The sequence below is a fragment of the Pteropus alecto genome, unplaced genomic scaffold, assembly GCF_000325575.1.
Source record: "Pteropus alecto unplaced genomic scaffold, ASM32557v1 scaffold44, whole genome shotgun sequence".
Taxonomy (NCBI): Eukaryota; Metazoa; Chordata; class Mammalia; order Chiroptera; family Pteropodidae; genus Pteropus; species Pteropus alecto.
This window is the reverse complement of record NW_006436812.1, coordinates 7,651,546-7,678,934: the sequence shown is the minus strand read 5'-3', so window position 1 is coordinate 7,678,934 and position 27,389 is coordinate 7,651,546. Positions and strand designations below refer to the sequence as shown.

At 51.8% G+C, this 27,389-nt stretch overlaps 1 protein-coding gene across 7 annotated transcripts in view; it reads right to left on the bottom strand.

The window, feature by feature from the left end:
* Positions 1–1,872: 1,872 nt before the first annotated feature.
* Positions 1,873–27,389, bottom strand: part of KIAA0556 (KIAA0556 ortholog) — a 177,565-nt gene continuing 152,048 nt past the window's right edge. For 6 of the 7 annotated variants that reach the window (XM_025048349.1, XM_025048350.1, XM_025048351.1 and 3 more), the window contains 11 exons: positions 25,961–26,039; positions 19,705–19,882; positions 15,396–15,561; positions 11,921–12,078; positions 10,374–10,438; positions 9,002–9,112; positions 7,050–7,222; positions 5,189–5,290; positions 4,473–4,633; positions 4,273–4,361; positions 1,873–3,684 (listed from right to left, as the gene is read on the bottom strand). In XM_025048349.1, coding sequence (XP_024904117.1) covers positions 3,626–3,684; positions 4,273–4,361; positions 4,473–4,633; positions 5,189–5,290; positions 7,050–7,222; positions 9,002–9,112; positions 10,374–10,438; positions 11,921–12,078; positions 15,396–15,561; positions 19,705–19,882; positions 25,961–26,039 — 1,341 coding nt within the window. In that variant the 3' untranslated portion in view covers positions 1,873–3,625. The remainder of the gene's footprint in view (positions 3,685–4,272; positions 4,362–4,472; positions 4,634–5,188; positions 5,291–7,049; positions 7,223–9,001; positions 9,113–10,373; positions 10,439–11,920; positions 12,079–15,395; positions 15,562–19,704; positions 19,883–25,960; positions 26,040–27,389) is intronic. The other variant, XM_006914049.3, reaches the window with a different exon arrangement.

Sequence of the window (27,389 nt, the reverse complement as noted above, 5' to 3'; positions counted from 1 at the left end):
GACCCAAGACATCTGGGCAAACATTCCTGGGGCAGCTGCCACCTGTTCGGCTGCAGAAACGGCCTTGCCGGGCTCTGGGGGACACTCTGGGTCCTTCTGAGCTCATGGAGCCAGAGCCAGACAGACAAAGAGATGCAGGTCAGGTCCATCCCACTGCTGGACAGAGAAGGGGTCGGAGGTCTGGGGGGAGATTTCTCTGGGAGCTTAAGCTTGCTCTTCCTTAAGCCTCTTGTCTGCCATGGCCAAGATTCATTTCCAGTAAGCCACGCCTGGGCTTGTCGGCACGCAGGGGCTCCTGGCAGCCGCAGCTCTGGGCTAATTTACACCCTGTGCTTATGGAGTGCGGTGGGTACAGGATGTGGAGGGAGAGGAAGCCTGTGTTCTGGCACCAGGGCGGAGGTGGGGACTGCCACCTCCAGCAGGCAAAGGTTGCCCGACTGGCCCTGGGCTGAGGGACAGGATGAGTGTCAAGGAAAAGATCTCCCTCCTTCTACCTCCCTGGAGAGGAAAGGAGGGTAGACCAATCAGCCCCGGGGCATTCGTGGAGCCACAGGTTGGGGACTGCTGCCTGCAGGGGGCAGGAAGGGGGGCTGGTGCTCATGCTGGGGTAGAGGGCAGGCTACACAGTACCCAGTTTTATTTGGCGTACTTGGTGTTTGTTGGCTTAGTTAAGTCGAGCCAACATTTAAAAAGTTAGATTTCACATTACAAATAAATAAAACACCTGAATTCCTGGCTTCTCTTAAAAACCTCAAAGACCTGGTGTTGCTGGCCCCCCGCGCTGGGCCGCCGTCCCCTAGAAGCAGCCTGCGCTGTCTGTTGACCAGGTTCTTGCAGGCCAGCTTTGTTCCCTGAATAACGAAGACCCAGGCCCAGGGTGCCGGCTGGTGGCTAAGAGACTGACTGTGGCCGAGAAATGGGGATGCACCACCGGCCTCCCATCCCACAGCGGGAACTCTGAAGGGCTTGCCCGCCCTTGAGGGTCTCCAGGGCTGGCCCAGACAGCAAACCATGGAGGAGGGAGGAGATGGCTCGCCAACACCAGGGTCTCTGGGCAGGGCAGGGCCTTTCTGCCTTTGGCGGAGGAGAGAAGGGGGCAGGGGTGGGCCCGCCAGCGGCCCTGCCATCTTCCCTCCATGCGGAGGGTGGTCACAAGGAGTCTCTCCCCTCTCCCTGGTACAGTGAGAAAGGCGGGCTTCCAAAGGAACCTCTTACGCAAAGCCAGGTCGATTGCTGGCACCCAAGCTGCAGTCCAGACCCTCCTTCAACGGAACCTCCCCCCCAATCAAGGGCTTTATCCTGATGCTAATGAGGCTGTCTCCGCTCACCTCGAAAGAAGCAGCGGGGTGGGGACCACAGCAGGCAGCCAGGAATCAGCACCTGGGTGTGGGCTTCCAGGATCCACACATGCTGAAAGGAACCTCAGGGCCAAAGACGCGGGAGATTTTACCCCACCTCAGCTCGCCTGCAGTTATCTCAAGATTTAGGCATTGACTAATAGCTTCCGAAGCTGTGTGTCTTGGGTGAGCTACTTGACCTCTCTGTGCTTCAGTTCCCTTATCTATAAAAGAAGACTCAAAATAGTGCCTACCCCATAGAGTTGTTATGTGGATTAAACGAGCTATGCCAGGCATGGAATAACCACTACATATGTATGGGCTTCTATCATCTGTTCTCCACGCAGTGCCAGGATCATGACCCCATTCGCAGGTGGGGAAAAAGCAGCTCAGACAGGGGACTTCCCTGTGCCACTCGACCAGTCTTCAGTGGACTCTGGGTCGATTCCTGGAGGCAACATGGGCTCCCTCTGTCTGACCTCAAATCCCATCTATCAAACTATATTCTATTAATAACATCTTTTATTGATTTTGCAGGAGAAAAAAATAGAAATTTATTTTAGAGTTAATGCCTGTACAGCCTTCTTTTCCTTCTAGATTGCATGGTACACAGTTATCATAAACGTCAGCTGAGATGTGGCAACCAGTGTGCGCGGCGTTTGCGTATTCTCCCCAACAAACCTGACCCATGCCAGTGCCCCAGGCGGGAATGGACAGCTGGGCTCCCTTTCAAGCCACCGCACCAGTTCTGGTCTCTAAGAACTGGTTGGATCAACCCCAAACCCGAGAGGCCCCGGAGGAGCTCAGCACATCTGGGACAGGAGCAGGGAAGCCCGGGGCCTGGAAGCTACAGAAACGATGGATCTTCTTGGGGCGAAACAATTCCTTATCTGCACCACATCGACCCCACACTCCAAATGTAAAGCGCATTTGCATAGCTGCCCGTGGAAGCTGCAAAGCTCATAAAGTATTTGCTGGGCTCGTGGTTGCATAGGAACGTACTTCGAGTACAGTACGCGGTGGGCCGGGCTGGGCGCCAAGAAAACAACGGATTAATATTGGGAACGAGAAATTACCCACCACTGGGAAACCAATTAGGTCCTTGATCCGAGCTTGTTACATAGATGGAAATAGATGTGTTCTGGGCTTCACTCGGCTGGGGGTGCAAGGCACATTTGCTGGGAAGCTGCAGCAAGAGGGAGAAAGGGTGGGGCCCTGGGCAGCAAGGACCGCCCTGGCTGACTGCAAGGGCACAGACATGGATAAAGAGGAAGAACGCAGCAAGAAAAACACGCCCAGAGACTCCAGGGATGCGGCAGCGCGTGCAATGAGGGCCACCGCCCTCCCGACAAGAAGTCAAGCGGAAGGGGAGGTAGCTTCCGGGGGCAGAGGGTAGGGTTGTGGCACTGGTCCTCTGTACCCCCTGCCCTGTACCCCCTGGCAGGAGGGCATCTGGATGGGCCTCGCTGGCCCTCTGGGGTCTGAAGCTGCTCACCTGCCGGTCCCACCTGGGCCTGGCAGCACTTCAGAAACCAGTGCCCTGTATGTCAGGGTGGGCCCAGCTCTGGATGGCAGGCGGATACACGCCCTTGGCCAATTCCTTCTCAGGCTTGACAAGAGGACAGAGGCCCGTGCAGGACCAGCGGCACCCGAGATGAGTGAGGGGGTTACAGCAGTTCTGGGCTAGACATTTAGGGGTCCAGGGAACAATCCTGCCCTCTCAGCCAGATCTACCAGCCCCCGAATGAGGCAGGGATGTGTATGACGGGGGTTTTTGGCGCTTCAGCTTGGGCCCCGGAAGGCGGAGCCTCCCCCAGCACACTCTGGTGTTGGCGTTTGAGGCCTGGTCCCCCTGCCCTGCTCAGCCATGCTCTGGGCTGGATGAGAGGCCTCGCCGGCCGACCTCCTTGCCCAGGCCCGAGTCAGACCTGATCCAGGGAACCTATGACAGGCCTGAGTGGACGCCAGCCCTGCTTTGCTGGATCTCATGGGAGAGGCACCAAGCTGGGTGTCCTGGGGCTCCCTGCAGGGGACAGCGGAAGGTCACGGCTCACCCTCAGCAGCAGCACTGGCTCCTCCCACCTGGAGCTCCCACCTTTTCCAGGGTCGTCCATCCCTCAAGGCCCTTTTCCCCAGTGTGCTCCCCTCCACACCACGGCTCTCTTCTAGCCCCTGCGGTCTGGGCTGGCTGACACCGAGGACTGAGGGGAGGGGCCACGGGTACTGAGTGGGGGCCAGCGATGTAGCCCTGTGCTGGCCGAGAGGACCAGCTCTCCCTCCTTCCGCAGTCAGCACCGCCACCGTCTTGCTGTCTCCTTCTCACTTATGCAGGTTTTGGGGCGTAAGGCTGTCAAGAGAGCATGCGGAGGGATCGGTGTTACCAAGCTTCCACCCCAGAGGGCTGCCCCATGCCCTCAGGCTGAAATCCAAACCTCCTGGGTTGCCATCCAAGACCCCTGTAGACCTGACCCCAACCTGCAGCTCCCAGCAGCAGCCTCTGAGCCCGGCACCCCTGGCACACTGACCTATCCGCTCCGCCTGGAGTAGGCCCTGCCACGCTGCCCCTCTAGGCCTCTGCCAATGCTGTTCCCTTTGCCTGGCCATCTCGGCGCATCTCCTAGAATGCTGCTCAAACACCAGCTCCTCTGGGAAGCCCTCGCCCCGTACATCCTCTGCTGGTTTCCCAAGGCCCAGGCCCTTCGATAACGTGCTTCTGCCCCTAATGGACTTTTCCCTCTGCACCCGAAAGGCCTGGCTTCCGGGAACAGCATGATGCCACGAGGTGCCCGCCTCTCCTCAGGCCCCAGGCAAGCTCCTGGGGAAGAGGGATCTGAAGGCAGGCAGGGGCGAGAGAGTGTGTGTGATGCTGCCAGCAACTTCTCTATTTAGCCCAAACTCCCGAGGTGGATGCTCTGGGCAGAGAACCGAAGCTGACCTGGGTCAACTGCACTCTGCTTCCTTTTCGAGTTGGTAATGATTTGGTTTTCATTCATCATCTGGACATCCTGGTCCTCCACCTGATTACTGCGGGGAGGGAGAGGATGGAAGATTCGATCAGGGTCCAGGCTGCATGGTCCTGCCATCTGTCCTGCTTAGGACTGGTGGGGATGGTTGTGGGGCAGGCTTGGGGCACACCTGATGGTGGTGTGTTTCTCCTGGTGGCAAATGTCTGTGTCTTCGGTGAAAAGGATGGTGTGGTGGGGCAGTGTGGGCTCACACGTGGGCAGGATGCCCCCAACCAGGTGGCCCACCATGGCCAGGATCCCGTTGTACACAAGCAAGTCGTCCACCAGGAGCTGCACAGACAGAGAGGAAGGGCTCTGCGGTGCGGCCAACAGGTCCCCCTCCTCCTTCCCACGTATGACCTTGGGCAAAGCATGCCACAGCGTGGAGCGTCGCCTGCTACGTGCCCGGCATGTGTTATGACTTTAGATCTTCACAACCATCGGGGAAGGCACATGGCATTAGCCTATGTTGCAGATGAGGAAGCTAAGGCTTGAGGGCCTGAAATACCTTTAGCACACGAGGCAGAGCTGGGAGGCCCCTGGGGTCCCCACTTTCCCCAACCCAGAGTCGCCTCCTGGCATGAAGAACTCCCTAAACAAGTACTATTCTTGGAGAAAAGATGGGAAAAAAAAGCCACTTTGTTTTTCAGAGTGATGATTCAAATCACTCAGAGGAGGTTTTGAATTCACGGTTGGATGGCAAATTTCCCTGCGTGGAGGACCAGGCATTTGTGTCTAAGGTTGCAACAGAGAGAAGTCAATCAAACTGCGACAAATGATAATTGCCGGCAGCCTAATTACCAACGAGCATAATTATCTAAAAGAACCCAGCTAATAAGTACTTACGCCAAACTCCTTCACCCCTCGATGGGGTGTTTTCGCATAATTCCACAGTTTGATCATTGACACGGTGGTAGGCAGATCAAAAATCACATAAACCCGGTTCACCTGTCAGAGAGAACTAATTAAAACAGGAATGTTTGCAAACAGAGGCATTGGGCTGGGCAGGGGGTGCCGGGCTTGGGCAGGGGGCGAGCCTGTGGACGCCCCGGGCAGTGCCTGCTCATGCGAGCCAGCCTGGGCTGCTCGGGGCCGTGGCATAGGGGGTTCCTGCTGCCTCTCATCTCCTCGAAGCCCATCTTAAGTCAGGTCACGTGTGGCTGCGTTTGCAACAAACCGCTGAGCTGGCTCTTGGAGGGCGTTTTCTTGGGTCTGGTGTGGCCCTCATTTAAATACCCATGGACAGTTGGGTGTGCCCTTCCCCGTCCCCCAGGTTAGGCCAAAAGCACAGTCTGGGGCAACGTGGGCCCAGGGACAGTTCTCAACTCCTGAGTCAAGGAGCACTGGCCCTGGCAATCAGCACGGCCTTGACCCCTGTTTGTCCTTTCCCCGAATCATAAATGAAAAGCGCTGCAGACAGGCCCCGAAGGCACTGCTGGGTGATTTTCAGCACAAGATTCTGAACCTCTGCTGGGGAGTGCAGAGGGTCTGGTCCAGTCAGTGGCAGAATCAGCTGGTAAAGTGGGACCTAATAGCCTCTAGTCCTCCCTCCCCAACAAAGACTCTCAAATATTAGGGGGCTCCTTGCAAGACAGAACGGAGTGACAAACATTCAGTGGTGGCCACAGGCTGCAGGCTTAGTTTTGCCCCAGTTCTGCCCTGGGGCTCAGCCTGAGGCCATCCTCTGAGTGCCCCAGTTAAAAGATGATGGGCAATACAACTGGCCAAACTCAAGATGGCAGGAGGCTAGACTCGCTAGTGGGGCTACGAGTTTGTGGTCCTGGGTCTAGGGGATGATAGATCTGTATATTCCCTTTTGCAATAGTGGGGCTGAGGGCTAAGAGGCTGGTCTCTGTTCAAGGGAAGCTGATGGACCCTTGATTGTAGGGGGTGATAATATGGGGGGACGCCTTTGAAAAACTTCCATCACAGAACTGCTGATGCTGCCCTTTCCCGTGTTTTGAGAGGAAAATGTACCCCCTTACCCTCCCGCATAATCACGTGAAGTGGAAAAGGGGACACAGTGGTCACACAGATGCCCCAGACCCGACTGCACATCCTTACCCAGGCATCTGGCCCCGTGGCTGAGAGGCTGGTGGGTGCTAACCCCACCTGTTCCCGGCCTCTCTCCTATCTACCACCACCCAGAGGGCCCAAGTGGGCGATGGCCTATCCCTAGGCTCCTCATCAGGCCTTGAAGAAAAGAAGATAAGCAGGACCAACTGCAGGGTCTGAGATTGGGGCAAGTTGAGTCAGTTGGTTAGAAGAGACAACTACACAGATTCGGTGCTATAGTGAGAGCATAATTAGGGTCAAGTGTCCGGTGACATAAGGAAGGTTTTTTGAATGTGGAGAGGATGGGGCTGGAATGAAGAGGACAGAGTGGGTTGCAGAGAGAAGCGGAGGCAGAAAAAAGAACTAGAGAATGATGCCCACAGGACCAGCGGATGCCCAAGCCCCCAGGCCTGCTGCACTGGGCTTCCCGGCTTCAAGTCCCATGTGGCCCTTTATCTCCCTGTTGCCCACTTATAATAAGGACCCCCAGAGAAAGAGAAAAAACCACTGGCCTAGAATAGCTGGCCCCCTTAGATGTGTTAGCGAAGACCTAAGCCTTCGTGATGGCTCGCAGGCATTTTGACTTGTTCTAAATTAACTTGGCTCGGAAGAAAGATGTGTCACCGAGATCAGGGATGCAAAGTCTCCCTACCGACCCCAGCGCCGAGAGCCTCTGGGAACCCACCAGCCCTGGCAGGATGGGAGCCAGCCACATGTGTCTGCCATCACTGGTGTCATTCACTTGGTCGATGAGCTTGTCAGGGGTCCGGATGTCCCCGCACACGCCCTCCAGGGAGTTCACGCTGTCGGGGAAGGCGGCGATATCTGAGGAGGCCTCTAAGCTGCCATAACTCAAAGCAGTGTGCCTGGCACCGTGTGCCACTCTTGCGGCCGCCAGCATCCATCACACTGACCATGGGGCTCAAGCGCCCCCGGGCCTGGTGGGACTGGCGGGGCTGGTGGGCAGAGCAGCTGTCCGCTGCTTTGGGCAGCCAGAGAAGTGACAGCCAAATTAGACATGTTCTGGGGAAAATGAGAACATGGAGGTCAAGAGGAGTCGGGGTGTGAGGAGAGGTGGCCAGTTCCAAAGAAAGGGGAGGAAACCATGCAGAGAGATGGCCGAGAAGAGGAGTTTCACAGAACTGCTGGAGGTAGGAACAGAATATGCTTCTGCCACTGAGGGAAGTGGAGGGCAAATTCTGCCTGGGCACGGGAGGGCCATGCCAAGACTGCAAGGACTGGAGGGGCCTGGCCTAGCTATGGCCACTCTACTGACGAGCATTAACGTGGGTCTAGAGAACCTGATTCCGGCTCTGGCTTTGCGATTCTGACCTGTGAGATCTTGGGCAAGCCATAGCACATCTCCGGGCCTGTTTCCACATCTATAAAATGGGTATAAAAATCTCCATGTCCCAGGATCGACAGTAGATCTCAGAGGACACTGGATGTAAGTGTTCTTGGTAAAAATCAATGGAGCTTTATGCAGCCAAGGAATCACTGATAACAATCAAAAACACCAAGAATTTTCTATTCCACGTGAGGAGAATGGTGTCACCAGGGAAGGCAGTAAAGGATCCAAGTGGAGCCCAGGGACCCCAAAGAGATGCAAGGCAGGCTTTGGGGTTTGACCTGCTCTAGCAGGTCCTTAACCGTGGTGAGTCGGGGATCTCAGATCAAGAGCCCAGAAGGGTCAGGCAGGTTACATCGAAGAGAGGCAAGACAGCTCAGTGGTCAAGAACATGGCCTCTGGAGCCAGACTCTCAGCTCTAGCACTCACTGGCTGTGCGACCTTGGGCGAGTTCCTCAACCTCTGTGTCTCGATTCCTCATCTGCAAAATGGGGATAACGAGAGCACTCATTTGGCAAGATTGCTGTGAGGGCAAATCTGGCACTATCGACAAGCCCTGGTACCGCTCCTGGACAGAGCGGGCCCTCGGCAAACAGAAACCCTGGGTCTGGGGGCCGGTGGATAACAGTGAGTAAGAACTAAGGTCCACTGGAAGGATGCGCTTGGGGACGGGCAGCCAGGACACAGGCCCAGCCGTCGTCGCCATGCATGCCTGTGGCCTCTCACCGCCACTTTCTCAAGAGAAGCTGAAGAAAGATCAGGGTTTTCATGTGAAACCTGATTTTTAAAAAATGTTAGCAACTAATTTAAAAGAGTTAAAAACTCGACAGGCTAACAGTTTACAAATTCTGATGTGGACATTCTACATCAAAGGGTTCCATGGTCAATAACTTCAGGACACACTGAGTTGAACACAAGGCACCAGGTTGTCCCCTGCAGGCCTTGTCAGAGCCTTTAGAACTCCAAAATATCTGTGGTTCTCCAAGCGGGGCTGCAGTTGGTTGCCTCTCCCAACTCCCTGGACCATGGGACTCTTTGTTTTGTGGAACTCCTGTTAGGCATGGCTGGGAGCCGCTCGTTGCTTTGCCCACTCCCAAGGGTCAGCGTCTGACTGTGAAAAGAGCACAGTGGTATTTTTCATCTCAGGCCTGGTTCCTACAGGGATAGTTCCCTCCACATTGGAGGCTTCTGCTCCTCCCCCTGACCTTCCAGGCTCCCCGCAGCCACGGTAGGGCCCCTTCAGACAGAAAGGATACTGTTTTCTGACAGAGGGATTTTCTCTCCCCTTTCATCATAGAGCTCCAGGCCCGTAAGACCAATGTAATAGGGGTCGCCCCAGCTGGTCAGGAGCTGAAACTGAAAAATGACTGGGACATGTTATTAAGGAAAATCAGGGTTAATTTTCTGAGAACAAAGTAAAACAATGACAAAGATAATATAGGGATATAATTTTTTTTTTTTTTTTGGTTTATATAGATGAACAGGAGAAGAAAATGACTTTTTTCTCTCACTGAGACTGAAACCTATCAAAATACGTGGAATCGGATTTTCTTTAATTTAAATTGTGTGTGTGTATGTGTGTGTGTGAAGAATTCAAAACCTTTCTCCAGGCCCCAGGAGACAGGAGGACGGGAGGGGACGATGCTCTCCAGGGAGCTGGCAGGATGAGGAGACATCTGTGACACGAACTCATTGTATGATGCTAAACTAACTGGCCAGGCCTGAAACTGTCTCGTGCCTCAGTGTCCCTAGTTGTAAAATGACCAGATCAGAGAACCTATTCCCTCCTCCATCCATTTAAAGTGTGTAGGTTGTTGGGGTGCAGGGGGAATACGTGAGCTTTAGAGCATCAGGAGGGATGGGCTGCGGCAGGGTGACCGACCATTGCTGACTGAGTCCCACATACACAACCCGGCATCGAGCCCTTTCTCGGCCCTGTCCCCTGGCCTAACTCACTCCCAGCATTCCCAGGAGCAGGCAGGCAGGAAACCTCAGGGCTAGCAGTGTGGCTCCCAGTGATACCAGGGCCAAAGGCGGTCCCTCCAGGAGAACAGCTCGTGAGAGCCAGGCTGCCCGTATTCACCAGCCCGGCCCTGCTCCTTCCCAGCTGTGTGGCCTTGGGCAGGTTACGCCCTGCCTCAGTCTTCCCAGCTGTGAAATGGGGATGGGAAAGGTGCCCACCACAGGAGGCTAAGACAGTGAGTTAACGCAGGCGACCCACTGAACAGTGTGGGGCCGCCACAGGGGTCCAGCCCTTCTATCTTCTCCTCCCTGCGTGGTCCCAAGGATTGACCCCAGGCTAGACCCTGGGGTCAGGTCTAGCTTCTCTGGCCCCTCCCAGCTAGAGTCCTTAGTGTTGCCTCCTGTACCCTCGGGGGGATGGGATCCGAAACTCCTGTGCTGCCCCAGTCCCAGCAGCACCCCACGTGCCCGAGGAACCACGAGTCCTCCCATCCTCTCCCAAGAAACCGAGGTCCTTCAGGCGCCTCAGCTGAGGCCCGTCTGGAACCCTGGCCCGTAGCGGCGGCCCAGACCCCACCTCGACCCCGCGAGACCTTGCCCTCTCTCTGGGTTCCAGGCCTGGCCCTCGAGGGCCCAGGACGTGTGGATGGGGTAGGGGAAGGATACAGCCACAGGGCATCAGTGGTGCCTCATAGTCCATGCTCGCCCGCTCCAGGCTTTTCGTATCAAGCCTGAAAAAAAAAAAAAAAATAGTACCAGTAAGCAAAAGATTGCGATGGCCAGAACTGCTGGTCAGTTGTTTCCCGGGAGTTAGACACTGAAGACATATGGTAGTGCAGTGGGGAAAGGCAGCTTGAGCTCCCGCTCGCGTGCAGCTCCCATTCTACTTGGTCACGGCCAACCCAGCACAGGCCATTCTCAGGCTTGGCCGACATGGACTCTTCTACCTTAGGAGGTGGGTACTCTTATATCTCTGGGTTGTGAATGAGGATCAACTGGAGAACAGAGAGTTGAAGTCACTTGCTCAAGGTCACACAGCTAGTCAGAGGCAGAAGTGGGATGTCACCCAAGTTTGCCCAGTTTCAGAGTCCGCTCTCTTAACGACTCCTACTGCCCCTTCGCAAACAAGGAAATTCCACGCTGTGCTAAGAGCTGAGTGAGACCCGTGATGGGGGATGGGCAGCGGTGGCGAGGCAGAGTCTGAGCCGAGGAGGCAGCAGCTGTGGGAAGAGTCTGAGCTGAGCCTCCTAAGCACAGGAGCAGCCAGAGCAAAGGCCCTGAGGTGGGAAGGGGCTGGGGTGTTGGTGTTTGCCACAGAGAGTAGCCAAAGGGGCTGAGTAGGGGGTGGGATGGGAGGAGGACAGGCAAAGGAGGCTGGAAGGTGGGGAGTGCCCTGAAGGCTTTGGCTTACTGATCCTGAGCAAGTGGCTTCACTAGCCAGGGCCTCAGTTCCCACGTCTGTAAAATGGGCATAATAATCCCTACTTGAATGAATACGAAGCATCTGGCACAGAGCAGGCACTTGGGAGGGAGAGCTCTCTCTGCCTCCATATTTCTTCCCACTGGACTTCTCTCCCTGGTCTACAGCCAGTGGCCTCCAGCCCTGGCCAGGTTTCCTTCCATTTCAAGGGCAATGTTATAATTAAGTGACTGTTCCCAGTGACCGGCCCAAGAAGTGATCCTAGATGCAGTGGAGGGAAATTCATTTTGTTTCAAGAGCTTTGCCTCTGGCGTTTGGACATCAGGGGGTTTAAATGAGTGACCTTAATGTGGCATTTACAAATTGTTATGAACTTACTGCGGCTGAGACTAGGGCCAAGAAATCCCAGTGAATCCATGAAATATTAGGCCCTATTTTTCTTTTTGAATCTTTCTAAATCAAGAACACAGAAACAAGAGAAGGAAGGTCCTCCCCCAAATCAGCCAGCGGGCATTTCTGGAATCAGGCAGACTAGAGATCCTCTTTTCCCAGCAGGAAGTGTAACGGAGCATTTAAAATCTCAAGGTTTCCAGACTGTGAGAAACTCAAACACCCAGACAAGGTGGGTATATTCCCCAAGCTTCCGGAGAGGCTTCACTGAGCTTTAGAAATGGCCGAGTTGAAAAGCAATGCGTTTGATCACCATTTCAAAATGCTCTAGGTGGACACTTCAGAGCACGGCGCAGAGCCGACGCCGGCGGACAGGGAGGGGTACGCGCGGTGCTGCTCTCACCTCTGGGCTGGCTGGGGCAAGAGTCGAGCCTGTAGGTAGTCCACAAAGAGGATTTCCTGAGCAAAGTCGAAGTGGCAGTTGCCCGGCCCCTTCCGGATGAGGTAGCCCTCTGGAGGGGAGACGCACAGGCCATCCAGGGAGACGTGGACGATTTTGGCCTAGCAAACAGAAGAAAAAACATGCCTGAAGGAAGAAGCCAGCGTGGAGGACAGCGGTATATGCTGCTGGCAGCTGGATTTGCGACAGAGAGCCTCCACGGAGCCCCCAGCCTGAGAAACAGCTTGGGCTGGCCTTTCTCCTTCATCAAAACCACCTGGCGGGGGCCGCTTTCCAGACTCATCCATACTCTGTGCCAGGCATTGTGCTGGGTACTGGGCATAAGTAGGGGATAAGGCAGGTGTGGCCCTGCCACAACAGACAGGTACAGACATTCTCCAGTCCACTCAGCTGCAGTGGCCTGCGGTAGTACGACATGGTGGTCAAGGCCATGGGCTCAAGTGCTCTGACATCTACTATTAGTAGTTGTGCAAGTTACTTAACTTCCCCATGCCTCAAACCCCTCATCTGTTAAATGGGCTCAATAATGAGTTAACTTATGGAAAGCATCCAGGACAGAACAGTACCTGGCACAAAACACGCACTCAACAATTGTCAGCCTGTACCGCTCTTTCCTCAAACCCTGGCTCAGCGTCACCGCCGGTCCTAGCACTTCCTGCTCTTTCTTCTCATAGCGATTCTCAACCTCTAGGACTGTAGCGGTACCCAACCCTCCTGGCTGCTGACGGCTACTAGTCTGTGGCCTCTTAGGAACCAGGTCGCACAGCAGGAGGTGAACGGCAGGAGAGCGAGCAAAGCTTCATCTGTATTTGCAGCCGCTCCCCAGCGCTAGCATCACCGCCCAAGTTCCACCTCCATCATCGGGCATTAGAGTCTCATAGGAGCACCGGTCCCTGGTGCCACAAAGGTTGGGGACTGCTGTCTAGGGCATATGCTTCCTAGTAGTGTCCTTGGTGGTTTTTGGGTCTCCTTTGGCAGCTGGACCATCTCTGTATCTGCCTCAGGGCCTGGCACACAGTAGGTGCTTACCAAAAGCTTGCTGAGTCAATTAGATTTGGGCCAACAGGTCCTTTGTTCTAGGCCAGATTTTGCCAGCCAAATGGCCAGGATCTAGCAGTAAATCTCAAAGCCTTAATGGCAAAGTGTGAGGTGGTTCAGCTCTGTTTCCCCTGGGTAGAGGGTGGTGAGTGAGCAGAAAGGGGCGATACATCAGCACCCTTTCTCCAATCACACATTTTGGAATCGGGGCTCCTCAGTGCCTTACCCCACCTTCATGGTTAGCAATGTGGGACCAGCTGCCAACCAAACTGGTAGAATTTCACCTTCAGATGTAGAGGGCTCCTCCATGCAGAACGAAAAGGGCTTTGCCTGGGTCTCATGGGTAACTCATGTGCACCTGGAGCCCTTTGTTCCTTCAGCATTGAGGGAGCCCTCCATTTTGTCAGTCAGTCAGTCACAGGGCACATAAACCTGGAAAGCGTATGATGACTGGCTTTATGCATGGCTGCATAGGGGGGCCCAAAAGCTGTTACTGTATCTCTGCTCTGCTTTCTTGGAGGATAATTCCTACTCTAACCACAGGACTGGACCTGTAACCCCAGCATGGCTAAATTGAGGACTCTGACCTACTGGTCATGTGATTGGTTCTCATCATGGAACTCGACCAGAACAGTCAGCCTGACTCCTGGGGTTTTGCTGGCTTGCCTCAAAAGAGGAGTTCTCTCTTCTGTTGAACTTGGAGCATGTGGGACATAAGCCTAGGGCTGCCAGGGTTTGCCATGTGGAGAAAGCTGCCTGAAAATGAAGCTGGCAACAGAGCAAAGCAGACGTCCAGGAAGCCCTTGCCCGGGGTCACCACCTCTTCCAGGAAGGGTCCGTGATTTCCCCAGGCTTCTGTTCATTCCCTTGGAGGCGGTGTCTATTATCACTTCCATCTTAGAGCTAACAAATTAGAGTTCAGAGAGGCTAAGCAGTTTTCCCAAGGACACACTGGAGTGATATGAAGCCCAATCTCCAGGAGTCCAAGGCATGGCCCTAACCACATGCCCGGGGCCTGTATGCAGGGTGCCCAGCAGGGTCTTGGGGGTTAGGCATCCAGTGCGTTTTGCTGGGGGGCATCCATTACACTGTGCTGTGGGATCCACTCTCTCAGATTCTGCCCATCTCCCTCTTCCCACAGTGGCCACTTGGCACAGGCACGGAGGCTGGTGGAGGCCAGGCCTGGGAAGCAGGGGCTCTGGGCCCGACGTTTCCAGGCAGCGAATCCAGGTCACAGAAGCACTAATGGAAAGACTGATTCGCTCAAAAGAATGGAGAGACCTGGAGGCACGAGTCGAGCTAAAGAATGTTTTTTTCATTGCCAGTGTATCTGACTTTAAATGTGCTGCACCTGAGAGCATGCTTGCACAGACACAGGGCGGCCCAGGGAGGGTCTGTAAATGGCACACTCAGAGGAGCTGCTGCTCGGGAAGGAGAGCGCCTGGCGGGCTGGGGCCACTGGCCCACTGCGTCCTCAAGGCTCCCACAGGTCCCGCGAAGAACTCTGTGGCACATATGTTGGGGAGAGCCCAGACCCGGGCTCACAGGACCCGAGGCCAAGTCCTGGCTTTGTCCCCTTTTGTGTAGCAAGGGGTGACGACCACCCTCCTAAAGCAGGTATCATCCTCCTTGTGGTTTAACAGATGAGGAAACTGAGGCCCAGGGAAAGCAGACCACTTTCCAAAGGTCACTCAGCTGATGAGGTCAGAGTGGAGAGTCATACTCAGGGCCTGGTGGCCTTAGGCCCCAGCTGCATTGCCGTATTTCGGGTGACCTTATCATCGTCACTTCTGTGTAGTAGAAGGGGATAAATGTTTCATGGTTCATAGTCATACAGGTCAGAGAAGCCTGTTTCTGATGCTATTTTCCTCTTTTTCTGCTTTTTCACACTCAGCAGAAGAACCCAGTGTGGAGGTGGGTTCCCAGCCCAGCAGACGTGGATGGGGCTCTAGCTGTGTGACCCTGCATGAACGAATGGACTTTTCTGAACCTCACTTTTTGACACCCTGAGAGATGGAGTAATAACATCTGCCTCCCAGAGGCTGGGATGAGGTTCCAGTGAAATGCCTGGCCCCAGGAAGCACTCAGTGAACACAGGGCTGCAACAGGCCATGATGAGGTAGGGGCCGGGCCTGCTGCGGATCTCGGGACCCTTGGAGAAGACAAGGTACTGCAGTTTTCTGAGTCTGCCTGGGCTCTTCAGCCTGCATCTGCTGTTTGCAGAAGAAACAGCTGCATGCTCTCTCCCTGCATGTAACCCCCAGCTCCATTTGGAAGGTTCTGGAGGATTTATGCTCCTCTCTGGCAGCCACGCCAGCCATTCATCAAGGCACCATTTCCCTGACAGTGGGCCGAGCACGGCCACTGTTCTCTGGCTTACCCCTCGGTAGGTATCCTCAGGAGATTTATTGTAGTTCCAGAAGCGCAGGCCCGCTATGCTTTCGGCTCTGTCGAAGCGGATGGTGACCACGTGGTCCAGCCCCGGCGAGAAGGGGATCAGCCACATATGCTCGTCCTCCATTGTGATGTTGGCTCCATCGATTAACCTGCACGCAGCGGGGAAGGAGTGGTGAGGTGGGGTGGCCCGGTCTGCCGGGAGAAATCGCAGCGTGGGGTCTACACCCACTCATCCCCCACTGCAGCTCAAGCCCAGCACAAGCCTGGCTGGATCACATGCTTTAACGGAGGTGAGACTAATTAAAGCAACAGTAAAGGCCACCTCTCATCTGTGAAATCAGACAAAATAAGAAAACGGGAAAAAATAACAGTCTACGCTGTTAAGGTACAGTGAAGTGACCGCCAAAATTTTTTAAAAGCTGGGAAAATGTGTCATTTTTCAGGACCCTTTAACCCAGTGATCCCATTTCTGGAATTGTTTTCCCTTGAGGAAAATTTACTCAACATGTTGGAAGGGCTATCGGCACCAAGATTTTCATTATAGTCTCATTTATTCATATTAGGAAAAAAGATCACCTAAGAGGTCTCAAAATAGGGAAAATATTAAGTAAATCTGTACAGTTGTTAAAAATGACAATCGTGAGGACGATGCAGTAACACGGGAAAGGCAGGCGACGGGATGGCGGGGGCACTGAGCTCAACACTGCGAAATGAGGACAAGGACCAGGAGAGAGAATGCAAAAGTGAAAAATACAGTTGAGTCAGAGGGGATGGGAGGTGAATATTTTTCTCTATTTTTTAGGCTTTCTGTAAAATTCTATGTTTACTCAATGGCACATTTTGATAGAATTCTATCCCTTCTTTCCTGTGCTGGGGGAGAGAGATACTAAAGCCCCAGCGTGAACCCGGCAGCTCCTGGTGTGGGGCAAGTACAAGAAGAGGCAGGTGCCTCCGTGGGGAGCGGGTCTGGCCTGCGACCACACAGCCTGGGTGTCTCAGGGAGCCTCACGGCATTAGGAGGGAGCCCCAGCACCCTCATGTTCTTCTTAACCGCGGTTCTGAACTTGGTGCCTTGCCCGTGCTGCGCTCCCGTCCTGGCCAGTTTCTGGTTCTCCTGCTCAGGACACCCTGCCTCATCCTCCTCAGCTCTGCCTGTGTTTGTCACGAAGACCATATTGCCACTGGCTGTTCTGGGCTGCCCAGCTCACCTCAGCCCAGATCCCAACCCTCGTGGCTCTGGCTCGTGTGCCCGGCACTGCCACTGCGAGGCCTGGCCCCAGGGACAGAAGCCTTGCTCTCGGTCTTTCGGGCAATGCCTTCTCCTCTCCCTCCCATTTTCCTGGTGGCTTTGAAGCTGCTACAATGGGAGAAACTTGGGCCGCTGCCGTGTTTCCTGGGTTTTAAAATAAACTTTATTTTTTCCTTTAACAGTTTAAAGTTTTAGATTTGGAACAAATCTTGTAAGCTAAGTGTTCATCCAAGGAGATACTGTTTCTTTTTTTTCTCTAAAAGGCTGTTATTAAACTGATGGATGATATGTCTTACAATTTCTGGCATCTTAAAACTGAGGAAATTCAGCAATTTAACACTGGGGTATTTGTGGAATTAAGCTGACTGAGAACTACCACTAGAGAACCTTCTGTTTCCTTCTAAAAGCAATTACCTATCTGTCCTACCTCAAACTAGAGCTGCCTTGATAGCAAAACTGTTGCCCGATTCTGAGAGTAGAGAGAACTGCTGAAGCACTTATAGCTGACAGTGAAGGGAGGTCCCTCCAGACGCCCTCAAGAATATCTAAATGGTACTTCCTAGCAGTGTCCACAAAACAGCCTAGAAAAAAATGACCAACCTAGTAGCAATGAGTATCCCTACCCTAGTAGCCAGACTATGGTCTCTAAATACCATTTCCCACTAGAAGGAACCAGGGCTTAGTGGAGAAATGGCTGATTCCATGTCTGGAACAAGAAATATACAAGATAAGTACACCTGAAACTTACATAATAAAATAGTGTTTAAAAACGAAAGATACAAGATGAGGCTGAACTATCTTGTCGGGTCAGAAAGCAGGGAAGCTCTCAGAGACTGCTACTTCAAAAAGGATTCGGGAACTCCCAGTGTCCAAGAGCATCAATTGGATAAAAAACTGCAAAAGACTGAAACCCTTCTCACACAGTATATTAAATCCATGATTTATTATAGTCAAAAACAACTAAACATTTTAAAAGATGCTAGAGAAACAATTTGTTATTTTGAAAACTAAAAAATAAAGGGAAGGAATCAAGCATTTTAGACTGCCTTTCCTATTTGAATTGTGCAATAACCAGGGAAAATTTCTCTTTAATGATGAAAAAAAGAATAATAGAATCAATGTACTGCTAGTGTGCAACCCTGAATAATGGATCTAGCCACAGAGCACTGCCTACCGATGTCACAAATTGCTTGACAACCAGACATCGAACATGTCTTGAAGGGGATACACAGTAATAACAACCCAAGGGTCATATCTTTCCCCAACGGTCAAACCTCAATCTGATCAGGGTTCTGGAGCTAATGAACAATTTACAAGAAATAAAGGGGTCCAAGAAACAGGTTAATCAATACCATAGAGAAGCAACCAGTAAAATCCAGACTCTACAGGGCAGAAAACTTGGTTTCTTCAACAAATAATTAAAAAAAAAATTTTTTTTTAAAGATGGAAGAGAAGCAAGAGATTATAAGAGGCTTGAGACATATCAACCAATCACAATGTATGGACCATAGTGGGGTCTCAAATCAACCAATTACAATGTAGAGACGTTATCTGGAGCTCAAATCAACCAATCACAATGTAGAAACCTTAGCTGGGGCTCAAACCAACTAATCACAATGGAGGGGCCTTATCTGGATCTCAATCCAAGAAACAACTGTCAGGGAAATAGGGACATGCTAGATATCTAGAAATTAAAAAATGATAATATTTTTAGGTATAATAATGATACTGAGATTATGTTTTCCTTTTAAAGTCTTTATTGTTTAGAGATACATACTGAAATATTTAGAGATGATGCTATCAGGCCCAGGATTTGCTGCAATAATTTGGGCAGAGGGGTGGTAACTGGGTGGATATAGATGAACAAGTGGGGTATGCAGCCAGGAGCTGGGTCCATGGGCTCCAAGTCTAAATATACAAAAGTGTGACTTGCTAAGACACAGAGAACAGCGTGGCCCCTGAGCAGACAATGACAGCAGGACAGGAGGGCTACAGTTAAAGGGCACCTTATTGGAATAGGGAGGGCTCTACCACCGACCCTGCACACGCTCTGGGCCAGGCACGGAGTAGAGCTGTCATGTGGCAATCCCTTTTCCACACTCCAGCCGTGGGATTTATTGTCACCATTCTACTGATAAGGAAACTAAGGCAGGAGAAAACAGAATAACTTAGTGGTTAAGTGTATGGGTGTTAGTCTCTCATCGACCTACATTCAAATCATGACTCCACTACTCACAGCTGTCTGGGTGACCTGTGGCCAGTTTTTAACCTCTCTGCACCTCAGTTTACATGGGGGCCTCTTTAGGCTGTTTAAAGTTTAAATGGATGAATATCTGTCACCCGCTTAGCATAACCCAGCATCTGGCATTTAATAACCGCTCAAAAAATGGCAACTATAATCTCAGTTATTACTATTATTATTATCATTGCCATTATTATTGAAGAGGTTAAGAAACTTACTAGCTGCCAGGGGCACAGCCAAGATTTGAACTCTCATTCCTCTGACTCCCCTAGATGATTCTTGTTCACATGTCCAGGAAGGGCAGGTTAAGGGGCCCCATGGATCAATGCAATATTTCAGGCTTGTCCTCTTACTGACTTGACCCAACCTGGCCGTATGCAATCTGACAAATGCAGGGGTAAGTATGGAGACTTCCTCAGCAATCACCTCCAACCTCAAGGAGGGAAAAGCTTTTGGCCACTGAGAGCTGTCCCGGCAAAGCCTTACTGAGCAGCCACTGTGCTCGAGGTCCTACACAAAGTCCAGTGGACAAAACACAGAGAAAAACTCTGTCTGGAAGCAGGAGAACCTGGCTTCGAACCCTGCCTACCACTTCCAGCTGTGTGGCCCTGGGAGGGTCACCTCCCTTTCTGAGTCTTGGTTTTTCTTGACTATAAAATGGGACAACCACAGACCTCACAGGGTGGCTGGGAGAAGATGGAATACAGGTTGCTATTTGATGTTTGAATCTGAAATCTAAGAGGCAGAACGGGTCCCCCAGCCCCCACTGTCATGAAAGTTAAGCTTCTTACAGACACCTACTTGTCCAGGGTCCGGGAGTCATCAGTGTATTCAGGGAGGTCATTTAAATCTCTGGGGGAGGCGGAGATCTGGTGCAGGTTGATGGGCAGTGCCTGGCCATCCTTGCCCACCACTTCCAGGCCCGTGAGCCCCAGGTAGTGCAGGTCCCCCCAGGAGGCAGTGAAATTCAGCTGAAGGCCTGCAATAGAGAGAAAAGTGACCTGTGAACACCAGAGGTTCTGGAAGAGGTCCCTAAGATGGAGATGAGAGGAGGAATGATCTTTATCTCTGTATTCTATCAGCTTGAAAACCAGACTCAGATGAAAGTGTCTTCACGGTGGGCTCTGCACCTTTCCTTTTAGTGGCTCTCAGGCCTGGGACACTGCTAGGGTGCAGGAAAGGTCAGCAGGATGAATGAACCAGTGTCCTTTAACCCTGCACACAGTCCTGGATCCATTCTCCACTTACCAATCATGTCACCTCATCTGAAACTTAACACTTCAGTGTGGCTTCACACATTGCTTGGCCAGCAGGCTTTGCCCACATGGCTTCCATTTCTCTAACCTCATCTTGCACCAGGGGTGCCTGGCTCCATTAAGACCGTCATTCAGTCACTCATATTTATATTCCTCTCTCCAATCACAGGGTCTTTGCACATGCAGTTCTCTCTCTGGAACTCACATGGCCTGGTTAACTTGAGCTCATTCTTCAGATCCTAGCTCACTTCCTTACGGAAGCCTTCTCGATTTCCTTGACTATATCAGAGCTCCATTCATAGCCTGTCACCGTGAATTTCCCCTTCCATGTCCTGGTCACTGTGGTCTTGTGATCATTTGGTAAATACCCCTCTGCCCTGACAGATGGTTAATTCCCTGAGGACAGAAACCCCATCTATTTTACTAGACCGCGGTGTCCCCAGAGCCTAGCATATAGTAGGAGCTCAGTATAGATAGAATGATTAAAGAAGTAACTAAATGGAGGCAGCTACATCAGAAAGTCACGACACCGAAAATAGACATTTTATGCAAATTGGCCACTGCCATGAGGATTCACGTGGATTTGGGGTAAAGGAAGTGACCTCTGGTGACATCTCCATCTTTTGGCCTCTCCCGACCCCTGCTCCATTAGAGACCATTTAGAAGTGATCTTCTGTAATCCCGGGGCAAAACGGCCCAGGTGAGTCATCCACTTGCCCAGAAAGCTCAAACCAAGTGAAACCCTTGGTCAGGCCCTATTAGATATTTGGCTGGAACTTCTCTTACTTAATGGTCTCCCATTAGAGAAGGATGAAGCCCTGAACTTTTCTACCTTTGGGGAACTTGGAGCCTATTTTAGCACCCTTTTGGGCGGCTGTATTCAAAAAATCCATGCTCTGAGTCTTTTCACAGAATGACACCAATATAGTGTTGGAAGAAAAAAGCCTGGCTGTCACGTGGTCCCACCCATTTCAGCTCAGATGAGGAGGTGGAGGACATCCTTGTGACCAAGCCACACCACCTCCCTGGAGCTTGGCTTCCTCTCCTACACCCCTGTCATTTCCAACACACATTTTGTAGCTCAGCCTCAGATCCTTCTGCTTGTCATGGTGCCAAGGTAACTCTGAGCACCGTGGGGATAGATGAAAAAGATGTGTGACCGGCAGGGTACCAGGCACATCATAGTTTCTCATAGCACCAGTAGCATACAAAACGGTCACTGAGTCCTCCCACCCAGTCCTTGCCTCTTTGCAATGTGACTTTGCCGCTTCTCCCATCCACAAGTGAGGTCTATTTCTCTGCTCCTTGAACCTGTGATTTGCTTTGGCCCATGGGACAGAGCAAAGGTGCTGCAAGCAGAGGCCGTAAAGCACATGTGCACTGGGGCTTGTCCTCTCTCACCACACTTGGAGTCTTGCCACGTGAAAGAGCCAGGTGACAGGTGACAGGCCCAGTCGCCCTGTCACTCTGGCCAACAGCCTCTCAACTGCCGGACGTTGAAGGCATTCTAGATCATTTAGCTGCCAGCCCATCTGCCAGCTGACCAGACACATGAGCAGGCCCAACAATGCCAGCTCAGATGAGAAGAACTGCCCAGCCCAGCCAAGTCACTGAATTATGAGCCAATCATGACTGACTGGTGGCTGTACTAAGCATAAAGTTTGGGTTTGTTAGTTCAGCAGCAAAAGCTAACTGATACACTCCTTCTTATCACAAGTCTCTCTCCAAATGTCATCTCCTCCGAGAGGCCTTCCCTAACCGCCCGAGTTCAAATAGCACCACTTCCCCATCAGTCCTTACTCTATATTTTGTCACAGCACTTATTACTACCTGAAATTATATTCTACACGTACTTGCTAACTGGTTTTTACTAGTCTTTGCCACTAAGTTGGAAGCCCCCTGAGGGCAGGGACTCTGTTGACTTTGTTCACTACTGTATCCCCAGAGCCTAGAAAAGGATCTGAAACACATGGTCAGTAAAGGCTTTTTTCTTTTTAAATAAATGATTGATTGAAGAGTAGGCTTCGGTAAATACCTGCAGGTAAATTAATCAAAGGGAAATCATCGAGTTTCACCAAATTCATAGTTAATGGGAAACAAATATTGATCTTCCACTAGGTACCAAGCCCTGACAGCAAAAATCTCTCTAGGAGCTTCCACTGCAGTGGAGACACACAATAAACACCTAATAAACAAATAAATATGATAGTTCCAGAGAGTGATGAATACCATGAAAAAGAGAAAAGAGATGGGCTCGGGAGTGACTGAGTAGTCGTAGGGGTGGTCAGCGGGCCTCTCTGAGGGGGTGACGTGTGAGCTGAGACCTCGGTGATGGGAAGATGCTGCCATTCTTCAGCGTTTCTGGAAGAACATTCTTGGCTGAGAAGACAGCAAGGGCAAAGGCCTTGGTGAGAACCAAGTGACAGAGGGCGAGGGTCGTGGAAAATGAGATCCGAAGGTTAGGCAGGGGCTAGATCCTATCTGGGCATTCTTCTCTGCGATGGGGTGCTGCTGAAGGGTTAAATTTTGAAGCAGGGGAGTGACACGATTTGATCTGCATCTCGGAAAACACACGGGTTGGACTCTCTAGGGCACTGCAGTACCAATGGCCTGAACAAGGGTGACAAGTGAAAACAGAGAAGGGGACAGATTCAGCATCTGTTTTGGACACAGCATTGCCAGGATTCTTAATGGCCTGTGTGGAATGAGGGAAAAAGAAAAAATGTTTGTGGCCCAAATGACAGAGTAGCTGTGGGTACCACCCTGAGATGGAAAAGGCCTGGAGGTGAAGGAGGGAGATCTGGATGAGGGGGATCCGTGTCAGAGAAATGCCAGCTCCCTTTGTTGAAACAAGTCGCAGTCCCTTTGTTTGCCTGGCAAGATGCTCTGCGAGGCTATCTAATTTGGGGCTGCTTTGAACAAGACTTCTGTTTGAGCTAATATCCATGTTCCATATGCATTTCCCTCTGGTGTATCAATTAGTATTTATATACATGGAAATTAATTTTGTTACTCCTTGTCCATGTTTCAACTCTGTCAGTTCCTTTCCTATTCATCACTGCTGATATCTGCAAAACGTCCAAAACCAGTGCCATCTGTAAATAAGCAAGTCGTATATCCCCTTTCAAAACACTGACAGGATCGGCTGTTTTTACCAAGCCCAATGCAGCCCCCAGGTGACTGCACCAAAGCTCTCCCCATTTGCACAGGTTGGTCAAGGTGGTTTAGGATTTTGGATACAGTGAGGAAAAAGCCAAAGGCTCAGAGAAGAGAGATTCAGAAATCACAGGCTTCAGAACGTGCAGAGGTACTTGGTCAAGAGGTTTTTAGTAGAGAGCAGGGAAATTACACTTTTCTTGCAGCAAAAAAGGTCTCTCTGAGCTCTACTCCAAAGCAGAGCTCCCAAAGGCATTGAAATCACATATCTGAGAAAGGTCAAGAGCTGGCTCAGTGGGAAAGACATTTACAGACAGCATCTTTAGGGAAATCATAAGATGAAGGGGACAGTGGCTGCTTCTGGCTGGCCAGCTGTCTCTCTTTCTCTCTGGTTACGGCACTCTGATGCCCTCCAGAGCACTGCTTGGGTGGCTGACCCCTATCCTTGGCTCCAGCAATGGGCCCCTGACCCAGGCCCGGCCGATCCACATTTTCCATCTCAGACCTGGTAGCCACAGGAATTGGTTTAAGAATGTTGGGGCATGTGATCCAAGCCAGACCAAGGAGATGTAATTCTGGGATGACTGTTGGACTTATTGGGAAGTAGAAATTCTCTTTTAGTTGGGACGGCCATGTAGAAGCATGAATGTGAGCCCAGAGCTCCCAGGAGCTCCCTTGTGGACAGAGTCTGAATGGAGAAGGGCAAGGGAGAACAAAACAGGGCAGAGAGATGGAGGGAGGCGGCAAGGCTTGATGACGTCATTTGCACACCTGGATCCAGCTGTATGGGAAACTAGAAATCTTTTTAGTTACATAAACCAATAAATTGCTTTTTTTTTTTTTGCTTAACTCAGTTTGAATTCATTTCCATTGTCCACCAAAAATAAAAAAAAATTGGAGGAAGAAGAATAATCCTGACCACAGTAGGGGAGACCAGACAACAAGCCATGATTGCTATCTTCCCGGACCTCACAGTTGCGGGGGAGGCCGACTTCTCGCGAGGACCTGCGGTGAGGCTGTCTCTCAGCGTGAGCCCTGTGACAGTATGTTGAGTGGCGAGGACATGGGCTTTGAGTTCAGACATGCTTGGTTCCATTCACGGCCTTAGTACCAGCTGTGTGACCCTAGGTAGCCTACTCAATCTGTCTGAGCCTCAGTTTCCTAATCTAATCTAGAAAATGGAGAGAAAGAGAGCTGTGAGGATTCAATGAGATAAGACGGGGCAAGCCCCGCACAGGGCCTGAATGGGAGATGAAACCAAGCCTCGAGCCAGCTCTCGCCTACATCAGGCTGGCTCTTTAAATTGCTCTGTTGTTCTAATGTAGTTGAGTGTCCTGGAATGTAAGGGGCTGCAAGGATTCAAAATAAGCATCTCCCTCTTTTCTACGAGGTAATTGGTCTTTGTGGGGTAAGTGAGGGAGAGATTAATTCTCAGTGGGCACATGGGGAAGAGCTCCTGGGAAGGAGCTGGGGTTGCCTCGGGGCCCTAGGAAGGGGGTATGGAGGATGCCGTGGGGCCCCACACAGACGCCACCTCCCACACCCAGGACTGAAGGACTCCGTCCCCCAGCAGCTGGGAGTGCTGGTCACTGACAGCTCTCAACCGAGTCCCCCACTTGTGACCGCCCTTGGCCTTGCCCTTTCCAGGGGCAGCCCATATCCACTGACACATTGATATGGACATATAAAGTCTCCACCTCCTCACTCAGCCCAGGACAACTCCAAGGGGCTGTCTCAGCTCCAGACGTCCCTGAGGAGCTGGCAGAAGCCTTGACGTGAGTGTGCTATGACTCAGCTTCTCTCTCTGCCCAGTCCTGCTCCCTGTCCTCCCAAGAGCTCGAGCCAATAAACTCTATCTCAGAGTCTGCTCTCTGGGAACCCAGTCAGTGACGGTCAGCCTTCAACAGGCAAGGACAGAGGGCGGGTGCACCAGATGAGGGCACAGCTTGCACAGAAGCCTGCAGGTGGGCTCAGGAGATGGGTGTGGGAAGGAGTGTAGCAAAGATAAGGCCGAACTGAGAGGTTCTGGCTTCATTCTGGAGATGATGGTGGAAGGTGGGGAGAGAGAGCGTGACCATGGCACGGCACATCTCTTATCGTCAGAAGATAAATGGAAGCGGATGACACACACGGGAGGCAAGAAAAAGGAGCAGGTGAGTGACAGAGCCTTGTTAACAGGGATCGGGAGGGAGGAGGTCACAGTCAGCTTCGACCTCTGGCCTGAAGATTCCCAGGATGCAGGCCGAGGTGCTGGCCTGAGCGTCGAGCAAGGGAGGAACCGGCTGGAAGGTCAAATGGGAAAAGACGAGAGAAGAACAGACACGGTGAAACCCAGATGGGATTTGGTTGAGGCCACCAACTGGCAGCCAGCTGGCTGAACACACACGTGTTTTGTTTGGCTCATGAGGTGTTTTAAAATATTATAAAATTAGTCACCAACATTTAAAACTCTGGAGACCTGGGGCAAAGAGAAAGCAGGTTTTCTTTGCTCATGCTGGTTTCGGCCCCGGCTTGCCCCACGGCCTGCATCTCTGTGTGGTGTTCAGCTTGTCTGTCTCAGAAGACCCCACCCCAAGTGACCATGACTTTCCCCGCCCCTGAAGGTCCTCCTTCCACCTGACACTGACCCAGGAGAGGATACTCACAGATCCCATGGTAGATGCCCGGCTCTGGAGTGGCGACCTCAGTGACAGGGGGACTAGGTGGCAGCTCCAGGTCCAGGACCTGCATACCAGTTAAGGAAGAAGCAAAGGGAAAGGGGGTGATTTTAGTGATATCCGCATAGCTGGCTGGACATTTTTCCAGGGACTACTGAACACCCATGTCCCAGGTAAGTCCTTGTGTCTTTTCTTGTTTTCTGTCTTTGTGATGTCTCTGTGACTGGTAATACGAACAGGCTCTGAAAGCCTTGCATGTCCTAGTCCTTGCCAGAGGTCTTATTGGTAGGGGAGGAGTCTGACACCACCAGATAAGGTGATCAGGTTTTCTGGAACAGGGAAGGACCCCATAAATGTTTATCCAGTTGGAAGGAGGGAGGGCGGGAGGGAGGGGAGGAAGGAAGGAAGGAAGGAAGGAAGGAAGGAAGGAAGGAAGGAAGGAAGGAAGGAAGGAAGGAAGGGTGGGGGATGGAGGAAGAACTCAAGCCATAGCGAGCAGTTCCCAACCCTGGGGCCCAGGCATGTGCATTTGATTCCCACAGGTAGCCAGGATGAGGCACCCTCGATTTGCCGACAGCCAAGGTGGGCTGCCACACCCCACTTCTTGGGTCTTGTGTACAAACTTTGCTCATTAGGTCTCTGCACCATAAGTTAGGGTGAAAGTGCCTTCGTGTCTTTACAGGAAAGCTGAGATGCAAAATGAAGTGAAGTCGCTTGTCTGGATCTCAGAGCTCAGGTGGGAATGGTGTTTCAGTCCCAATGACAACCTGATGAACTCCATGGCCAGACTCTAGAAATAGCCTCTCCAAGACCCTCAGAAGAGGCTTTACCATTTGGAAAATACTGGGCAAATAAAAGACCTCAAGGTCAACTCCCAGCTAGAGACCCATTGATCAAATCCACACAACGGTCATGTTTTGTGGCCCACGGAAAGTCTGAAAACATTTTGAATTAGTTGCCAACATTTTTTCTTTGGGAGATTTTACATAAAAATCCAGAAATCTGGCTTCATTTGAAAAAGAATCAGAACAATTGGCAACACAGCTAGCAACTCTTGTCTGGGCTGAGTGGCAGCTGCTCTCCTTAGAAGTGGGCGGGCCTCACCCTAGCGAATGCTGTGGAATTGACAGGCGTGTCACTGCCCTGTCGTGACCTTCCCCTGGCCAAACCCTCTGTCCTTTGGTTTCTACTTGCTCCCACTCCTCTCCCTGACCCTTGCTCTCCTTATGGCCTCAGGAACATCCTGGAGACCTGAGGTCTCTTCACCCTGATTATTGCTCTTCGACTTGCACTGACCTTTGCTCTGAAGGTCGTTTTTCTTTCTTTCTTTCTTTCTTTCTTTCTTTTCTTTCTTTCTTTCCTTCCTTCCTTCCTTCCTTCCTTCCTTCCTTCCTTCCTTCCTTCCTTCCTTCCTTCC